Source organism: Miniopterus schreibersii (assembly GCF_964146895.1).
Source record: "Miniopterus schreibersii genome assembly, chromosome: 1".
Classification (NCBI taxonomy): domain Eukaryota; kingdom Metazoa; phylum Chordata; class Mammalia; order Chiroptera; family Miniopteridae; genus Miniopterus; species Miniopterus schreibersii.
In genome coordinates this window covers 13,224,791-13,244,293 of record NC_138101.1, presented here as the reverse complement: position 1 = coordinate 13,244,293, position 19,503 = coordinate 13,224,791, and the positions used below count along the sequence as shown (strand labels likewise).

General features: G+C 46.9%; 1 protein-coding gene and 1 long non-coding RNA gene across 3 annotated transcripts in view; one reads left to right on the top strand and one right to left on the bottom strand.

The window, feature by feature from the left end:
* Positions 1-833: 833 nt before the first annotated feature.
* On the bottom strand, positions 834-16,855 carry LOC308561211. The gene is made up of 3 exons (XR_013999447.1): positions 16,791-16,855; positions 15,492-15,588; positions 834-900 (listed from the first exon to the last, which is right to left on the bottom strand). It is a non-coding gene; the product is annotated as an uncharacterized lncRNA (long non-coding RNA).
* A 568-nt stretch (positions 16,856-17,423) lies between these two features.
* The window catches only part of CCDC149 (coiled-coil domain containing 149), an 86,555-nt gene continuing 84,475 nt past the window's right edge, over positions 17,424-19,503 (top strand). Inside the window, exon 1 of one of the 2 annotated variants that reach the window (XM_081148410.1) lies at positions 17,424-17,604. In XM_081148410.1, the coding sequence (XP_081004536.1) occupies positions 17,557-17,604 (48 nt within the window). In that variant the 5' untranslated portion in view covers positions 17,424-17,556. The remainder of the gene's footprint in view (positions 17,605-19,503) is intronic. The other variant, XM_081148409.1, reaches the window with a different exon arrangement.

The following is a 19,503-nucleotide window of genomic DNA, read 5'->3' as shown; positions in this document are numbered from 1 at the left end:
GTTCTGCCATGATCTATCAATGCCACTAACTATCAGCAAAAAGAAAAAAATTATCCTTCTTTTCTTGCATTGTAATGAATTTTCTAAACTCGGATTGAAACTTGGAAGGTGCTTTACTGGATTTTTAATTTTTAAAAGGTAGCATTCTGTATTTTAGATGAAATACGCAAGGTGGGCGGTGGCAAATTTTGGGTATTTGCTGTGCTGTAGAGAGCTGCTGGGGAAAGCTTGGCTGGGATTTCTTGGGAAGAAAGGATGGGCTTGGGGCAGGCTCGTGGGAGTGAGGTTTGACTTAAACACGTGCGATTTGGTGCAGTTCAGGAGAATGGAGCTTGTGAGGCAAAGAGCAGGTATGAAAACCTGGCTGAGGTTATTTCAATGCATTCATGCACTGATAAAAAGAAAAGAAGTTGCCATAATCTATCTGAAGGTTTGAAACAATACATGATCATCTTGCACAGGACCCTGATTTCCAGGTCAGGCAGGAAGCTATTGGCGCCGACTTTATAATAAATGGCATTGCAAAGTGGCTTAGGTGGAGGGAACAGATGGTGTCCCAAAGAGGAGGAAATTTACAGTTCAGGGGGAAAAGCTATGCGTGCATATGAATTCTTAGATACCACCGATGACTGTGTATGAGAAACCCAAGTCTTAAACTCTAAGAGTACATCTGGAGTTAATATAAATGAGAGTTTTACGGCAAATCTTAGATTGATGACAGAGTTGGAGTTAATATTAAGTCGCCTAATAGTATAACAGAGAGGAAATTCTCACCTCCTGGTAGGATGGCGTCACCTCATATTCACCAGGACTGTGGTCTTTTTAGACAGTCACTTAATATGAGTTCCCTCCTCAGGGGAAAGCCTGTTAGTTCATCAACACTGTGTCTTCTCACCGTCTCTACCATGGGATAGACAAGGGCATTTTAACCAATGGAAGACAAGCAAAAGTATTTTAAAAATACCACTTCAGAAAGCACACTGCTTTTATTGTAACATGTGCATTACTTTTATAATTAGGGAAAAAACACCAAGATACTTTAATTGAAAAATTGTTATGTTTGAGTGATAAAAAATTGAAGAAAAAGGTTAAGGACTCATTCCTCTTCTACCCAACTAAGCGTGGACCACTTCCAGGACACACATGAAGGCTCTAAGGCAGAACCCCTCCTGGTCTCCTCCTCGTTTCTGGCGGTTGCTGGCGATCCTGGCGTTCCACTGTTGGCAGATGCACCCACCACTCAGTCTCTGCGTCTGTGGTCACGTGGCTTTCTTCCTCTGTGTCTCTTCACTTCTCAGAAAGACACCAGTCATCCTGGGTTTAGGGGTCACCCTGATTCAGTATGACCTCATCTTCGCTAATTACATTTGCCAAGACCCCACTTCCAAATAAGGTCTGGGGTTCTGGGCTTCTGGGGTTCTGGGTGGACAGGAACCTCGTGTGTGAGGTGGGGAACACTATTTAACTCAGAAGACTCATGAAATGTAAATTCTCAGGCCCTACCCTAGACCTATTGAGTCACAAACTGTGGGAGTGGAGCCGAGCCATCTGTGTTTCAGCAAGACCTCTGGGGGACTTGAAGTCCTTCACAGTGTGAGAACCAATGTTCCAGAAGGAGCTGCACATGCATCTCCCAATGTCAGCATTCAGGCTTCATAGAAAACATATAGAAAGCTATCACTTTAAGGAGAAAGCTCTCATGAATGGGATTCATGTCCTTATAAAAGAGACCCCAGAGCCATCTTGTTCCCCTTGTGCCACGTGAGGGCACAGCAAGATGATGGCATCTATACTCCAGAAAGTGGGCTCTCACCAGGCATCAAATCTGCCAGTACTTGCTCTTGGACTTCCCAGCCTCCAGAGCTACGAGAAATACATTTCTCTTCTGCATAAGCCACCCAGCCTATAGTATTTTGTTATGACATATTTTTATGGTATTTTGTTTTAGTAGCCTGAACAGACTCAGACACTGTTTGTTTTTTCCTTCACAGCAATTATCTCAGTAAGAAATCACACAATTATTAGTTCAGCTGCGTACTGTTCATTATCTGTCTCTCACTCTGGAATATAAACTCTGCGAGGAGCAGGACTTGGTCCTGTCCACCACACCATTCCCAGGGATTGCTTGGAACAATCCCTGGCCTATTTTAGGACTCAGTAAATATCTGTCATGGGACACCTGGCTGCAAAATAAATAAGTGAATAAAAACTTGTGCGATATAAAAATAAATACTTGTCGAATAAATTAAAATACCAAGAACCCTAACTGATACGTGAGCCTTACTTTTCTGCAAAAATCATGTCCATCTTCGTGGAAACATTTTTCTTTAAATCCAGCAGCCTTTTAAACCAGAGATCTCTATCAAGGTACTAGGAAAACTTTAGACTTTTTGTTTGTTTAGAAAATACTTCGGGTCAAGACCTGGAGTGCATTTTAAGGCGACTCGGGCATTATTACCATACACTAGGTAGTGCAGAGCAATCCTGCGGGCAGGTTAATGACAAAGTACCACTTAGTCCGAGTCCTTTCAGGACAGACTTCTCCTGCCGCCCAGCTCCTCCCATTTAAATACATACAAATCTCCACTGTAACTATAGAGCGTCTAAGCAGGGGCTGACAGTTCCTTATTAATTCCTGAGATCCCACCAATTTTTCCATCATGGCAACCCAAGAACAGTCCCCCCCCCCTTGTTAGTCATGGAAGGAGGTCATTTTCTAGTATTTTTCCTCCCCGACTCACTGGCCCTCATTCGCGTAAGACACCAGCCACGCCACAGCCACACTGGGGAACGCCCTCCCCTGACACAGGTCGACTGCGCTTTCATTCATGCCTGGTTGGACCACAGAGCCATACTTAGAGTGAGGCTCCTCTCCCTGCTCGCCCAATCCCAGTTCTCTCTAAGTGAACAGGATCTTTGCCTTTCTGACTGTGGACATGGGAGACTGTCCACTGCGTTCCTGACACATCCCTCTCACTACCATCTCCCTGGTGTCTCAGGTACTCTCCCCTATATGTTTCATTTGGGGAGCCACATTGCTAGGTTGTCATTTAATTTTCCTAAATTTAGTCTGTAGAAGGCTCAAGGCCAGTGGAAGGGGATTACAGCTTACCAGGAATCCACATTTAAGCAAAGGGAAGTCCTCTCCGGGGATCTGGATTTATTTACAAAGTTTGGGGACTCAAATGAAGACCAAATAGATTGAGCGGCCACACTTCCCTATTGCAACTTAACAGTCTCTTAAGCACAAAATCAAACACAATGTAAATAAAGTGGCTCAAGTCTTTCCTCACTGTCTTACCTTAACTTCTGCTGCCTCCTGTCTTGTTATCCCCTAGATGTCCCCAAAGACCCCATTTTATCTTTTTGAAGACCTGCAGCTTTTTAAGGAGAAACAATCGTATCTCCAAAAATGCTTCCTGATACTTCAGAAGCAATCTGCAATGCAGAAGGTTGTATTACTGAAAGATCAGATCTGTAATCGTGTGTAATACCTTTCAGAAAACCTGTTGTGTACCTAACACTGTACTTGGCATTATGGGAAATAAAGCAATAAATCAATTTTATATCTTAATCTCTGCTAATAAGGGACTTAAAAAGACAAGCCGTAATGTAGTGGAGTAGTTTGGAGCATGCACTGTGGAAGTGAACTGGCTGCACTAGAATCCTGGCTGGAATCCGGTTGGAATACTTAGCCTCTGTGCCCCAGTTTCCTCATCTATAAGTTGGACACAGTAAGAGTAACTACCTGGCCAGGGCTTATTGTGGGGTTTTAAATAAGTTAATACATGAAAACAGGGGAGTGGTCTATAGTGGTCCTTATCTATTTTACATAGGTAAGGGTGTGTGTGTGTTCATACAATGTAAAAAATACCTATTATAAGGAAGGGGCACAGAGAGTGCTATCAGAATCCAGAGGCAGGAGACAGTGTTTGCAGCTGGAGGGAACCTGGGAGGCGTTCTAGAAAAGTAGCAAAGGCGGAAATGCTCACTAAATACTACATTTGATTCTCCTGTTTCCCAGCTCTTTCTTCAGGGTCGCATGACAAGTTCTGGCCAATGGGATGAACGGGGAAGAGCTGGGCTTATGTGGCCCCTCCTGTTGCAGCGAATGAGAAGGCCACCGCTCCCAGATATTGTAGCTACAAATGGTAAAAAGGCCTTCAGCCTGGGTACCTGAGTGTCAGCGTGGAGCAGAGACCTCCTTTGACTCAAACACACACACACATAAAACCCAACAATGGATATGCAGCAGGAGCAAAATAAAACCCTTTCATATGTAAAACCATTGGGACTTCAGGCTTAATTTGTCACTGTTGTGTAACCTTACCTGTCTTGACTAATATAAAATTTTATATACATTATAAGAAAACCAAAAATCATGGCTTTTGCACCTTTTCCCAGAAATACTAAAACCTGTTATATCGGTGAAGGTAATCCTAGCTACTGGAACAAACCCAAAACTGTGTAATGACTCCAATATGGTAGACATTTATTTCTTATACAACATCCTAAATGGTATTCCTGACTGGTTGGTGGCTCCTCTCCATGTGATGACTCAAGGGCCCAGGCTCTTTCTATTTTGTGACTTTGTCATCTTGCAGACGTAGTCCCCAAGGACACCAGGCTGACCGGTATCAAGCTGGAGAGAGTGTGGGAGGTCATGTATGTAGGTGCCATGGGCCAGGCCTTGGTGCAGTACCGATCATTCCTGCTCACTTCCCTTTGGCCAGAACACACTTTAGGCTCTCCTTTAACTGCAAAAGAGGCAGGTCAATGCCTGTGCCTCCAGGAAGGAGAGGACAGATGTTCGGGGAGTAATAGCAGGCTCTGCCACACCTGCTGCTGTCCCCAAACACTTTCCTCTTGCTATATGTCTATCAAAGAGCAAGTTAGTAACCCTCTAGTTTCTCGATCTTTCAATAGACATCAAACACCTGCTCTGTTCAAAGCATGTGCTTGGCAGCTGGGGTGTGAGGGATGTAGAAAAGAATGCAACGGAAGGTCTCCCTCGGGGAGTTTATAATCTAGTAGAAGAAAAAAGATATACACGTGTGTGTGTGTGTGTGTGTGTGTGTGTGTGTGTGTGTGTGTATGACACAATCTCCATGAGAGGTAAGGCTTCTGGGAGAGGGGTCGATGGAGGCTTCTGTGATGGGAGGGGTTGCTGCAGGCACAGAGGAAGGGAATCAGGGAGTGTTTATGGCAAGAAGTCAGATTCAATCAGCTGGAGTGAAGGGCGTCAGAGGGGAGGGCAGGTTTAAGCTGGAAGTGTGTTGGGTGCAATGGCCTCACGCTCACTCATCACACACCAGGAGTGCATTTCCGAGAGAGGCTGTTCAATCACCTATCTCCACAGTTTCTACCCCCTGCCCCCCGCCTATTTTTCATTAAGCAGGTAACCTGCTCTCTTTCCACTTCAAATAATTAGGAAGATGATTGTGGAAATGATAGTGGTGGCGATGCTGGTGATTAGGAGGGAGAAGAGATTTGGGGAAATTTCCTAATCTACCCAGAAGTCTTCCTGACTCACCCTGAGAAGAGGCCTCGAGCTCCATTCAGGAGCTGCCCTGGGCCGGGTTCCGCTCCAGGGAGCCCACCCGAGAAAAAGTGCAGCAGATTACAGGCTGCTTTTGAGAACGAGAGGAGCAGGGCTGTGGGACACTCAGTTTGGAGCACACAGAAGTCACCAAGCAGCACATTTAGGCCAGCTCTGAATGGGACCAAATATTATCGCCAGACCCCAGGGCTGAAAACCACCCGGGTTGGGACTGCTTTTCTGCACCCTCAGCTTTTCCAAGAAGCATCGATGGATACGAGTCAGAGCACCACGCTAACAAGGGCGCTGCTTCTTCATTTAAACCAGGCCGGCGGACCAGCTAAGTGCGTGACACTGTAGCAACCTGGCAGACGAAGGTGAGCAATAATTCTGGTTCGCCTTAGTTGAAATGTCCCCTAAAAATGGGACGTGTGCTGCCCAGCCCATCACACGGAGTGCTACCTGCGCCTCTTACTCTGTTCCTTCCTTACCTCCCAGACTCATTTCAGCCCCCAGACCCATCAGGAATGACAGGGAAACACCTCTACTCTATGAAGACCATGGCACATCTCCACTGGTGTCCTGGGGCTGCCACAACAAAGCACCACAAACTTGCTGGTTGAAAACAACAGCTACTTACTCTCTTGGAGTTTTGGAAGAGCTTTCAAAGCAGAAGGAACCATAATTGCGGAGGCTCTGAAGTGGGAGGGCACCTGGCCAGTGTCGTTAGAGCAGAGAAAGCGAGGTTAAGGGCAGTGGGAGCTGAGATGAGAGTTTTGGACAGCCTAGTAATGGTCAAGGTCACACATTATCCGTGGTGAGGAGGCAGCGGGTTAATTAAGAAAGTGAGAGAGACACACATCCATTCTTTTGGAATTCCTAGGCATCCTTCCAAACCACCTTGTGTCCCTTTTCCCTGACTCTACCCCCCCTTCCATCTTGGACAGCTGCCCCATCTACACACATTACTAATCTTGACCTCTTTTGTGCCAAACCATACACTGTACGTCTCCCTAGAAAAGCACTTAGCATGTTGCTTTGGACACTGTAAGTACTGAGTGGTATTTCCTTCTTTAGCTCTTAAAATCCTTACGACAACTTTAGGGATTTCCACTGCAAATCAAATTCGAACTGAGTTTTTAGAGAAGACCTAGTTTATGTACAAAGACATAAAGATGGACTAGAATCCTCTCAAAGAGCTCTCTTGCCGATGCTGACTTGTAGGAACAACGCGTTCCTGACATTTTCAGATTTGCAAACCAGAGAAAGAATCTGATCAAAGGGGGAAAGGGTGAGGATTTTATAAAGTTTCCGTGGTGCCATCTCTCTCCAGATTGTGTTTTTATTCATGGGGCGAAAGGAAGGAATTCACGTAGAGTACAATCAACTTCGAATCAACTTGGGCATGGGTTCCTACTTTTTGTCCAAGTCAAGCCTTAGCTATAGAAAATATACCTGTTCTGTACAAGAAATCTAAGGAACTCTAAAGGAATCCAGAGGGATGCAGGAAATTTTGTGTAGTGTGTGTGTGAATGTGTGTGTGCATGTGTGTGGGAGAGAGAGAGAGACTGAACTCGTGTATGTTGGAGACAGGAGGGAGTGGTTGATCAAGTTGACTTGAGAAAGTGTAATGAGCATTTGACTGCTTAGACAAATATAGAAATAGTACCTAGAGAATGACATCATTATATGGGAAGGGGCCGTTTATAAGCCGGACACTTCAGGGTAGGAGAAGGTCTCAGCACCTGCTTTAATAAACCTTACAACTATGTTTATGAAGATTTACACATATAGAAGTTTCGGTAGTTTTCTCAAGTTCCTTCCCTTTGCTTACAGTTTGTCATTTTTCCATGTTTTTGGACGCAAATAAATGCAGCTGTTTGCTCTGTGAGAGCTATGGAAAACGCATTTATGCTGCATTTAAGCTAGAGAATGTTCAATTGAGACTGAATTTGGCTCCTTGCCTTATGTTTCTTTTTTTTTTTTTCCTAATAACATAAGGTCCTTCATTGATGCAAATGATGCTATTGACTCATCAGCATGGTATAGCAAAGAAACAGGGGTCTGGGCATAAAAACAACTGTGTTTCAGTTCTGCTTCAGCAGTAATGACCTTCCTGGATGAGGCAGGTTATATTTTCCAAAGGTGACCTCAAAAATCTCTCAACCCACATTCTTCTTTCAGGAGGAAGAGTCTATGTCCCCTCCTCCAGAATCCAAATCGGCTTGTGACTTTCATGCAACTAATGGGATGTGGCAGAAGTGGCCATGCATGACTTCTGAGGCTGAGTCATAAAGGGCATGTAGCTTCTGACTTCTTGACCAGAATTTCACACTGGGGGCCGGGCTGCCATGTGAGAAGCCTGACTATTCTGAGGGCACCATGCTGCGAGGAAGCAAGCAGAGCGGAGGAGCGGGGCACAGGCGCCCCAGTCAGGAGCCTCGCCTCCGAGGTCTCCCAGGCCAGGCGCCAGGCTGATTGAAAAGCCTTCAGATAATCCAAACTTGCAGTTGTGGCGTCACTTCCAACCTTCAAGTATTTCCAGCTGAAGCTCCAGACGGGGCATACACAAGCTTTCCCTGCTATGTTCTTTCTGAATTCCCGATCCACATAATCTGTTAGCATAATATTTTATGCCACTAAGTTTGGAAGCAATAGGAATGGAACTGGCAGCAACAGAAACAGAAAATCTGGAGTCTAGAAGTGGGGCAGCTACTGTAACAAAAATCTAAAACATGGCATTAGCTTAGGGACCCAGCGGCAGGTGGGTTCTGGAAGCCCTTCATGAGGGCAGTTAGGGAGACCTCGAAGGGCCTCAAGGAAGAGTGCTGATGAGGGTTTAAAGCAAACTGAGGAAAATTTATTAGAAACTGAAGGAAAGGAGATCCGTGTTATACAGTAGAAGAAATTTCAGCAAAACTGTTTCTGTGGTAACGTATAAGTAGAAAATATATCTATGTGATCTAGTAAACTTGATTTTCAGGCAGAGTATTGAGGGGGCTGCCTGACTTCTAGTTGTCTATAACAAAATGAGAGAGGAGTAAGATAGACTAAAGAATGAACTTGTAAGGTAACTGACCAAGGTTTGGAGTTCAAGCTTGTGGCCACAGAAGTAAGCAAAAGATGAACTTGCCCAACTGTATCAACCTACAACCTTGGCTTCATAGTTATTATGCTCACAGATCAGCTGAGCTCACCCCACCAGGCAGAAGGCTTCCTGACTTTGCGCTCTACGGGCCATCTTGATGTCACCAGGGACACTTCTGATAATAGAATCTCTCTCTTTAAAAAATTGGTTTATGGATGAAAAAGTCCCAAGTATATAGGATGCTGAGTTTAGCAGAATTTGTATGTAAATTGGTATTTGGCTGGTGATCAATCTTGTGCTAAAAATGGAAAATCAATAAAAAAAAGAGAATCTAAGGGGAAAAATAAGTTGTAGACATTTTTGGTCCAATGAGTTTCCAAGTCCTAGGACACTGCCTCTGAGACCAAGGTTACCGTCTATTCCAAAGGGGTGTGCAAGAAAACCAGACGATCATCTCACATACACAGAATATAGCTGAAGCTCCCGGTGAGAGACAAATTCCAAAGGCAATGCTTCCCATTGCACTTTCTGGGAAAGGCCTTTGCAGTATCTCCTTGGGACTCAGAAAGGAGTCACCAGACATGAACAGAAGTTCCAGGATCTGTCAAGCTGCAGAGTTCACTGGACTACTGGAGGGACAAGAGCTAACCTCATGTGCTAGACAGTGACAGCAGCAAACTTAAGGATACTGAAGTAGCATGAAAAAGGAATAGATGAGTAAAAAAACACCTCATCTCAGTGCCTTCCACTAGATATTAAAATGGATGGGGACAATCCATTCTATTTGCACAGTAGAAAGGTATGGATTGCATGGGTGAAGGGCAAATGTTGCTTAGCAGCCCCAATTTAAACCACTTCTGATTGAAGTAAGGGGGGCAGGAAGCCTTGGGGATGGCTAAGTATTCATTGAGAAGCTAGTGGACCCGGATAATTTACGTAGGTGCCTAGTTAATTCTGTCATACAGAGATGTGAGAAGTCTCATTGAAAAGAAAACAGCTGTTACAGGTTGAATCGCGCCCCCTCACCCTCCTCAAATATTACCAACCTGTAAGCATTGGGAAAGAGCCAGGGCATGGGGAATCTAAAGTCTGGGCTCTCGCCTCAGCTCTGTCCCTAACAAGCTTTGTGACTTTTATCACTCCTGGCCTCTCTTGTATAATAAGCTTCCAGATCGCTGAAATTCTTCATATTTCTAATGATCTATGGCTCTGTAATCTCTCTTCGATGATATGAACACCACCTTCACTAACCTTTTGTACGGAGTTCCATTCAAATGCTAATTTCTGCTTTAATTTCATAGAGGCACAGGTCTTCAAGGTCATCGGGCCCAGTCTGCTCATTGTATAGATGAGGAAAAGTCACAGAGGTGAATATGTCCCAGCCCGCACACTCACTGCTTCGACCCAGTCTCCCTTTCTAAAGTTTTTGTCCAATTACTCCTTCCTTCACTTTGGAAAGGGGTCACTGCTTCCCCTTTTCTAAATGCTCTGGGATTTGGTGAGTAAACTTGCCAATGTGTGCTTTCTGTGCCTTTGTAGTCTTTGATCTTGCCCTGTCCCAGCTTTCCACATGGACCTGGTTTTTCATTTTTTGTGTTTTTTATTTTTTTCAAAGATTTTTTTCTTTTACTTTTTTTTATTATGGAAAAAAATATATCAAAATTTGCCATTTTAACCATTTTAAGTGTACCAAACGGATCTAGTTCCCACGGTCCATTCCTGGTCCTTGAAGCCTGTATGACCCATCATATCTGAAGAGGCCAGTTCTGAAACATCTCTCCACATTTCTGCAGAGCTCAGCTGCTGGAGGCTACTGACTAAGAGCCTTGAGGACAGAGGACCAGGTCCAAACCTGGTTGTCATCTCCATGGCCTAGTTGAGTGTATAAATGCTCAAAAATGGTTGTCGTAGACTGAGGAATCTCAGAGGGAAGGTGGGGGCAGGAAGAGATTAATGAAAGAACTTATATGCCTATACGCATAACTCATGCACACAGGCAATAGTGTGGTGAAGGCCTGGGGAGGGGGTGGGAGTGGGGTTGAGCAGGTCAAAGAGGGCAAAAAATGGGATATCTGTAATACTTTCAACAATAAAGATAAATTAAAAAAAGAATGTTAGTCATGCCCTGGCTGAGTTGGTTGGAATGTCATCCTGTACACCAAAAGGTTATGGGCTTGATTCCTGGTCAGGGTACATACCTAAGGTTGTGGGTTCAATCCTCGGTCTGGGTGCATACAGGAAGCAACAGATTGAAATTTCTCTCTCTCCCCCTCTCTCCCTAAAATTTATAGGCATGTCCTCGGGTAAGGATTAAAATATTTTTAAAAATTAGAATTAAGAAAAAATTTGTCGAATAAATAAATGACCCTATATGTTAAAAGAGAGTCTCCTAAGACTCTCTTATATCATCTTAAAATTACTTTTCCTGTTTCATGGGAACAAACAGAGTTAATAAATGGCAACTACTGTGTCACATGAGTGCCTGTAAGGGGCATATATGTGCCTCTCTCTCTCCAAAGGTGAGCTCCTCAGTGCGACGGCAGGGACATGATAGGCTCATAAATACCCCTGGTGACAGTCTCTTTTTAGAACTCACGTTTACCTGCCATGCTGTGTTTCTGTTAGAGAACAAAGAGAAATTTGCCCTTTGGTGACTGAATGAGGTCAAAGCATTATAATCGGTGTCACCAAGGGCTGACAAATTCTGCCCCATGAATGTAATAAAAATGAGCAGATCACTGCCATCCTTTGAAACACTGACTCAAATGTGCCCACAAACCCTGGCCGTGGGCTCCAGCGGAACACCTCTTTGTCTGCCTCCAGGCCAGGGGAGCCGCGGCAGCTCGGGGCCCACAACTGGACATTGAAAGGAATCACAGCTTTGGCAGAAAGCAAGAATATGTGTCTTTCATGGGAATGAAGGGACAGTAAAACCCTTTGGCCTGGCTCTTTTTCTGCTGTCTTGAATCTCTTGTCTCACTGCAATTCCAAGTTGCGGAGGAAGGCCTGGCCCAGAGAGACTGCCCGCAAGCTGTGAACGGCTGTTTGCTGTCACGGTCATGGCCAGGCCAGAGAGGCTGCGGCCAGCTGGGAGAGGTGCCTCTTTAGATAAATGCCATGACCTGGTTTGGGGGGAAGATAAAACTCAGCCTTCAGTGTTGTGAAGGACAGCCTAATGGACAGTAAATATTTTACCGGCTCCGGCCATTTATATGAAATGCCACCTTTTCACCCTCTCTAGCAAATTGTTTTCTTTGTTTTTTCTTTTTTCCTCCCCAAGCCCATTACTCTTTCATAGTTCAGAGCAAGAAACAACATTTCTGTCACTTCCCTGGCCAATTCTGTGTACACAGTAGGTTCTAGTTAAGGTTAATTTTCTTCTTTTTTCTCTCCTGGCCATCTCTACTGGATAAAAATTGTCCCCCCTACCCTAGGACAAAAATCAAACAGGAGGCCAATGTAGGTGATTCCACTTTAGACAATCATCAGGCTTTTTTTAAAAAAATAAGCCTTCCAGAGCGACAGGGTGAGTCCCTCTCTTGGCCTGAAGTTGAGGCCAGTGGCCCCCAAGTCGGCCGCTTCTATTTTCAGCTCCCCAAGTCCAGAGAGTGGTAACCTCGCCTCCGGGAGGGCCACGCAGCCAGCCCGCCAGCAGCTCCCGCCTGCAGCCTCTCTGCATCTACATTTCCATAAATTTACATCAAATTTGTGCTGAATCATATCCCCCCCACGCAGAAGAAATGAAATACATTATCAATAAGTACAACAAATTTGAATAATCTGAGAGGCGAGTGACTTTCCCTGTCTCTTTTCCATTTAACTCCTTCCTTGGACCACTGCTCACTCCACTCCCCCTGAGAGCCTATGTTGTCTTTGACCCCAACCAACCCTGTGCCCAAGCTTTTCCACTTTTCTCCCCTGGTTCTTGATTTTCTGGCCTCTCATTAGGAGCCCCAGACCCCCCATCGCCTTCTGTCTCTCTTTTCCCATCTCGCCTCCTCCGGCAGATCGCCCATTCCTGCTGACATCTCCTTTCCCCATCCTGGAACTCTTCCATCAGCAGAAGGAGCTGCCCCTCTGCTTTTGCTAGTCCCCGCCCCTGCCCCACAACACCCCAGCCAATCATGCCCACGCCTGGGCCCCCTCAGGATGACAATTTCGGGTCCCCAGCCTGCCAGGCCATCATCAGCCCACTCAGTCATTTTGAGCACCTCCTGGTGGTTCAGCGGGGAGTGGAACTTACTTCCACCCCCTATAGCTGGGCTGATTGGCAGCCAGCGGGGCTGGGGGGAGCAGCCAGCAACTGATTGTTTGCTGCTGGGCAGGGAGGGCTTAGTGAGGGCAGAGTGAGGGCCCAGGAGCTCAGGGGGCTAAGAGACAGAGGATGCTCTGAGTCAGGAACCTGGCCAGGATCCCCTGCCTGCCTGGCTGGTGTCTGACTGCTGCCCCTGGTAGAAAAATAGATGAGGCCCTTTGCAGAGTGTCCCCAGGTAGGGGGAAGAGAGGAGGTTTATCTTTTATTGAATTGAGGCCAGGGGACCTCAGGTCTCAGGGCTCTGCAGGAAGCCTGACTGCAGTGCATCTTGGCACCTGCAGTCTCCTGCCCCTGGATGAAATCAAGAACAAAGGAAGGCATTTAGTAACCAGCCCACAGGGGCTCCTGGCAGGACCTGTCAAAATGGCCCTCCCTTGACAAGAGCAAGAATTGGGGACCTTGGCTCACATGGAGCTAATTTAAAAAATACATCTATAAACCACAGTCATTATGAATCATTTTCTTTCCAGGTCCATCAAACTGGGTTTCTTAATTCAGGCAGGAGAAAGTGACTTGGGAAAGGAGTGGCTGAGAATATTGCCCAGTTGTATAGTTCAGAGAAAAACTGAGCCAAAAACCTCTCCTAGAGACTTGCTTCGTTTCCTTTAATGAGAACTCTGACGTTTTTGCTTGGGCAGCCAGAATTTGAACTGCAAATGCTGTCGAGAGAAGTTGTATCAAAAGCTTTAGGGTTCCCCCTGTGTGTCTGGGGCTCTTGGGACTTGGCCAGAGTCATCCTGCAAGTCAGTAGAAAACCTGTAACAAGTTCACGTTGTCCTTTCCCAATCTCTCCAGAGATTTTGTTGGTTTCTTTCATCAGTATCCGCTGGTTCAATTTCTTAGATCAAGCTATTTTGGAGTTTCCACATCTAAAACTCTCTTCAACTTCTGAAAGTGAAAAGCATCCCTCACAAGCATCCAGGCACTTCTTCTAACACTATGGGTGCACATAAATAAATAAATAAATAAATAAAGCTGGCCCTGGGGCTATGAATCTATATGGGAAAATTGGGTCCTTAGAGATTTCTCAGAGAGCTAAGGGAACATGAGAATAGAGGCTAAAAAATAAACGAACAAGCAGAATGGAAACAGGCTACAGAGAACATACTGCTGGCTGCCAGAGGGGAGGGGTTTGGGGGCCGGGTGAAAGAGGTGAAGGGACTGAGAAGTACAGATTGGTGGTTACAGAATAGTCATGGGGATGTAAAGTAGAGCACAGGAAATATCGTAATAACTATGTGTGGGGCCAGGTACGTACTGGAAACATTGGAGGGACCACTTTGTAAATATATGATTATCTAATTACTGTGCTGTACACCTGAAACTAATACAAAATAATACTGAATGTGAACTGCAATTGAAAGATAAAATAAAAATTAAAAATAAATATCCTCTGATGTGGACTTTCAAAATACGTAATTAGTATTAACAGATTTTTTTTTACATTTACAAAAGGGTGGAAAATACAGAATAATCACGCCAAAGTAAAAATCAACTCCCCCCCCCCCCCCGAGGAAATGCGGAGAAAAAAATATGAGAAATAAGCTAAAATATTTATAACCATTTTCCTAGGTCATGGGAGATTTTACAGTCTTTCTACAGCAAATCAAATAAAATGCCATTTAACTTTAAAACAAAGAAAGAAAATAGAGGCTAAAGTCATGTGTTGATACTTATAGTTCCACGTGGGAAGTTTAAGTCAAGGAAACCTGGTTATAAACTGGTTCTGTGCAAAGGGACTGTCGGATGAAACATTTCATGTACTGCTTTCATAGGAGGTAAGGAGAGTTGGTCAGCAGCTTTACTTATTTTTTTTGAAAAAAGCTAACCAACAATATAATTAGCTTTGTTTTTGTCAGCCCAGGCTGCTGTTGATGAGGTGTCTAGAGGCCTTCTGGTATAGGTGCCTAAAAGCCTAAATGGCATTTAATTATTATTATTACTCAATGTCAGGCTCCATAAATGAAAAGAGATAAAAAAGAATTGCTTGCAGCAACACTGCCTTGGTTTGTGATTTCATCACATCTCACAAGCTAAGCAGGTTCGAGCTGGCAGGTGGGGCATGAAACCTCTAAGGAAAACCCAGCAACGGGAGATGCTGTTTCAACTGAGTGGGAAGTTTCTCGACATGCAGGGGAGGGAAGAGGCCTGCCACTCTTTGATTTTCCTCCCCAGTTTTATTTTAAAATACCTTCAACATTGGCCAACTAACTTCAAAGGAAAGCAAATAGGAGAAATGGCGTCGCACAGAGAGTTGTTTTAGTGGTTGGTATGTGGCCTCTAATGTAAGATTGCTTGGCAGCTGGTGGCCGGAAATATCAGGGAACATTCCCAAGGAGCAGAGGTACTGAAAGCCTCAGCTACACATGGCAACTGGAAGGGGCAGGATGCTTTCCCACCTGAATGCCAGCCGAGAGCAAGGCACAGAGCAGGAGGCAGCGGAAGGCAGATGGACCAAGTTATGTCCAGTCTTCCCACAGTCTATTTCATCGACAGGTCAGAAAGAAACCAGATGGTTTGCCAGAGGGCAATATATTGGCAGACAGTACCTGCTTCTTCGCATGAGACATCAGGCCGTTAGGAGCAAGAGCTTGGCGCAGAGTTAACCCTAGACGTTCAGCTCAGGGATGACCTTCTTTCCACCTCCTTGGATTAAAGAGAGAATAATTAGGTGGCCCAGCGTGGTGAGACCAGAAGCCTTAGGTGCATTCTAGCCCCTCCTTTTTCTCTTTTTATTCCCTAGAGCAAAACCTCATTGGTAAGGTTTGTAAACCCTTCAGGTCCCAGGACAGGGACCATGGACTGCAATGGTATTGAACCCAGGTTGAGTATAGTATTTGTGTACAACAGGCACAGAATAAAGGTGCTGACTAGCGGTGTCCTAATCCCTGGCTGCCAGATCTGTTGTAGAATCTTCTTTAGATGAAGACCCAACAGGCCGTGATACCAGGGGCTATTGCTTTTTAAGTGCTGCCAGGGAGATTTCAGGCCATCCAGGCTCTTCATCGCTACCGTCACCATTTATATGTTATTTGTTGATATATAGCAAACCCTCCCAAACACTGGCTGAACACCACAGCAGTTTATGTAGCATGTGATCTGTGGGGCAGCAAATTGGGCAAAGCTCAGCTGGGTAGTTCTTCTGCTAATGTCATCCATGGCAGCTGGGGGTCAATGGCCTCGCTCATACACATGGCAGTTGAGTTGGCCATGAGTCCATCATCCTGCAGGCTTGTTTCTACGGTGGGGACCACACGTTCCCAAGGACATGAGCAACAATAAGTTTGACTGCACAAGTACTTTGCAGGCCTTTTTGTGTAGCATATTTGAAAACATTGCATCAGCCAAAGCAAGACACCTGGCTGATCCAAGGGTCAAAGTTACAGACATTGGCTGGGACACAGGCAGGAAATTATTCACGTAACTTTGCAAACAATCTACCACAGTAACCAAAAAGGGCCAACAACAGGGTTCAATCTTTCCAGCTCCCAGGGGTGATATTTCATTTGCACATTTCAAAGATGCTGAAGAGGGCCTCCTGGAGCCAGATGCCCTAGTTGAGCCTGTTTCTCCACTTTTCAGGCCTCAGTTTCTCCATCTGATAAATGGGAATAACATCCACCTCACAGGGTTGATTCAGGATCAATAGGGGCTAAAAGTAACAAATAAATATTGGCTGTGATGCTTTACACCTGTAAAATGGGCTCACAACTTCTTCTCAGCTGACCTGCTCATCTCCACTAGCAGGGCTTCTGCAGGTAAGAAAGCTCATTATTGTTGGTGGTGCCTGAGAAGGTTCTAGGTGGCAGGGAAACACCTTGAATAACATCAGCTACTGTGAGGCTCACCTGTGCTGTCATTTTCTTTCAGTGCTTCCTCTTAGAGTGATGCTTTAAGGCCTCTCCTGCCACGTGTTAAGCATCACACTCAGCTTTTGGACCTATTTAGAATTCAGTATCATTTTATTTTTAATTTTTACATTTTCTTTCTATTTATGACAGCTGACAATTTAAGAAATAAATATAAATAAACCTTAGTAGCTTGAAAAACAATGTTAAATACATAACGCCTGCTTCATTCATTCAGGTGCTCAACAAATCTTCGAAGAGCGCCTGCCATGTGCCAGGCCCTGTACCCATCTTTCACCGGGGAACAGGGCAGAGCCCCCTGTTGCGCTTACAGCCTCAGCGCGGGAGCCTGGGGCGGTCAGGAAAGGGCTGGGATTGGGGATGCGCTTCTTGTTGGGGACACACAGGTGCCCGTCCCGCCTGCTGCCCGGAGCCTGCAGAGCGGCAGGGCCGGGGCCAGGGGTCACCGCCGGCTGGGACCGGGCCGCCTCCCCCCGGAGCCCGGCGCGGGCCGGGGTCGGGGTCGGGGTCGGGGTCGGGGTCGGGTCCGGGCGCCGCGGGGCGGGCCGGCCGGGCCGGGCTCCTCCTCCCTTCCTCCCGCCGAGGCTGACGTCGAGGCGACAGCGCGGGCGGCCGCTGGAGGCGGCGGCGCAGCGACTCCGCGGCTCCAGGCCCTCGCGGGCCCGTGGCGGCGGCGGCGGCGGCGGACGCGGAGGAGGCGGAGGGCGGCGTCCATGCGGCCCGCGCGCGCCTGCAGGAGGAGGCCATGAACGGCGACCGCACCGAGAGCGACTGGCAGGGGCTGGTGAGCGAGGTGAGGCCGAGGCGCCGGCCAGGCGGGATGGGCCGGGCCGGGCCGGGCCGGGCGCCGCCAGCCCCGGGCGCGTGCTCCCCGGTGGCCGAGCGGGGCCGGGGCGCGCGAGGGGGACGCGCACCGGGTGGCCGCGCGCCCTGCCCCCGCGCGCCCTGCCCCGCGCGCCCTGCCCCCGCGCCCCGCCAGGTGCGCTGTCCCTGCCGCACGGTCAGGTCCGTCCCGGCGCCGCTCTCCTCCACGCCATCTGGTGACAGCCTTTGGGGAGGGGCCCTCCCTCCGGCAGGGCTTGGCCCAGGATTGGAGAGCGGCCGGGATCCGGGAGAAGGAGCCAAGCCCCACCTGCCCGCCTAGTCACCACTGTTTTGGAGCCAAGCGATTGGATGCCCGGTGCTGAAGCGGAAAGGTGGTGCCAGGGGGAAATCCGGGCCCTGGGGCACCACCCGGGCCAGGAGGCATTACGCGCGGCGGAGGTTTGGGGGGATAGTTCAGGGTCCTCCGTAACCTTCCTTCATTTACTAGTCAATTAAATCAGCACGTGTTTACTGTCGGCCTTTTAAGCGAAACACAGGTGCAGAGTCGTTTGATCTGTGGAGCAGAGAACACCATGCCCCCCTATTTTGTCATAAACACCCCAGGGTCCAATTTGGGGGACTCCTATGCTATTGCCCCTTCAGGCCACCCTGAGAGTTTTTGGCTTGGGAGGAGCTGCCTGACTTCTCCAGGCAGAGGGATTGCTGATGTCTCATTCTCACAGGCAGGTTGCTTGTCCTGACTTATCACCACCATTTGTGATGGCAGTTACGCACGTCACCGAGCCCGGCTGACCACGCACCAGAAATTCTCCCTTCTCTCCCTCCTGAGACCTGTCCTCCATCCCCAAGGCCCACTGGGGCTTCTTTTCCTTTACTCCTGTGCACACATGCAGCTACTGACTTTCTCTTCTAAATATTTTCTGGGCCTCCAGGTCAGCCTGATAACAGAAGTGAATGTCTAATGTGTGCAAAGCATTGCATTTCTAAAGAGGAATGAGATGTCATAGCTTCTTCCTTAGTTTAATTTGTATACTCTTGGTTTAGTAATTGAAAACTCCTAACTGTATACTATTATGATACGTTGTATTGCAGCCTGTCCCCATGTCCCCTCACTTTTCAGGCTTTGTGTCAAGGGATGGATCCTCTGGGCATCTTTTCTCTTGGCCCATCAAGAATCATACCCAGGAGTCAAGGAGGCTGGAGGTGGTCCTTCGGAGAAGTCCAGTGTTGGACTCTGAAATAGCAGCAGAGCATTCACCCTACCGGATGCCGATTAGGAGTCTGGTTCATTGCCAGGTCCTTGGGATTCAGTGGTGGAGAGAGAACCTTTCTTGCCATCAAAGGACTCCTGGAACATATGGTACAGTTTGGGAGGGGCCTTCCCAAACTATACTGATACTAAGAGAATACACAAGAATGGAATGGAAGGATGGAAGACCAAAGGAAGGAGGTGCACTGTGTTGTGATCCGTCCGCCTCCCTGCTAGGCTGTGTGCTTTATTTGGCTTTCTTCTTGTGGCCTACTGAGCCCCATACACAGCAGGTATGCTTGCAGAATCAGTTGAGATCCAGGACTTGTCTTGCCTATCCCAGCTGCGTTTCTCCAGTGATGCCTTCTTGCCTCCCACAGACATTCGTTACAGGCTTAGGATGTGGAAGGCACGCAGTGAGGGGCTGGGGGATGTGACAGTGAATGCAACATGCTTCCTGCCGTCACGATAGCTAATAGCTATTTCTTGTGTCCATCTTCGATGTTAAGCATTTTACATGGCCCATTCTCATTGTGGCAAAAGGGAGAAATTATTTCTTATTTTACAGATAAGGAGACTGTGGCTCAGACAGGCTAAGGAACTTCCTGGGAGCCCCAC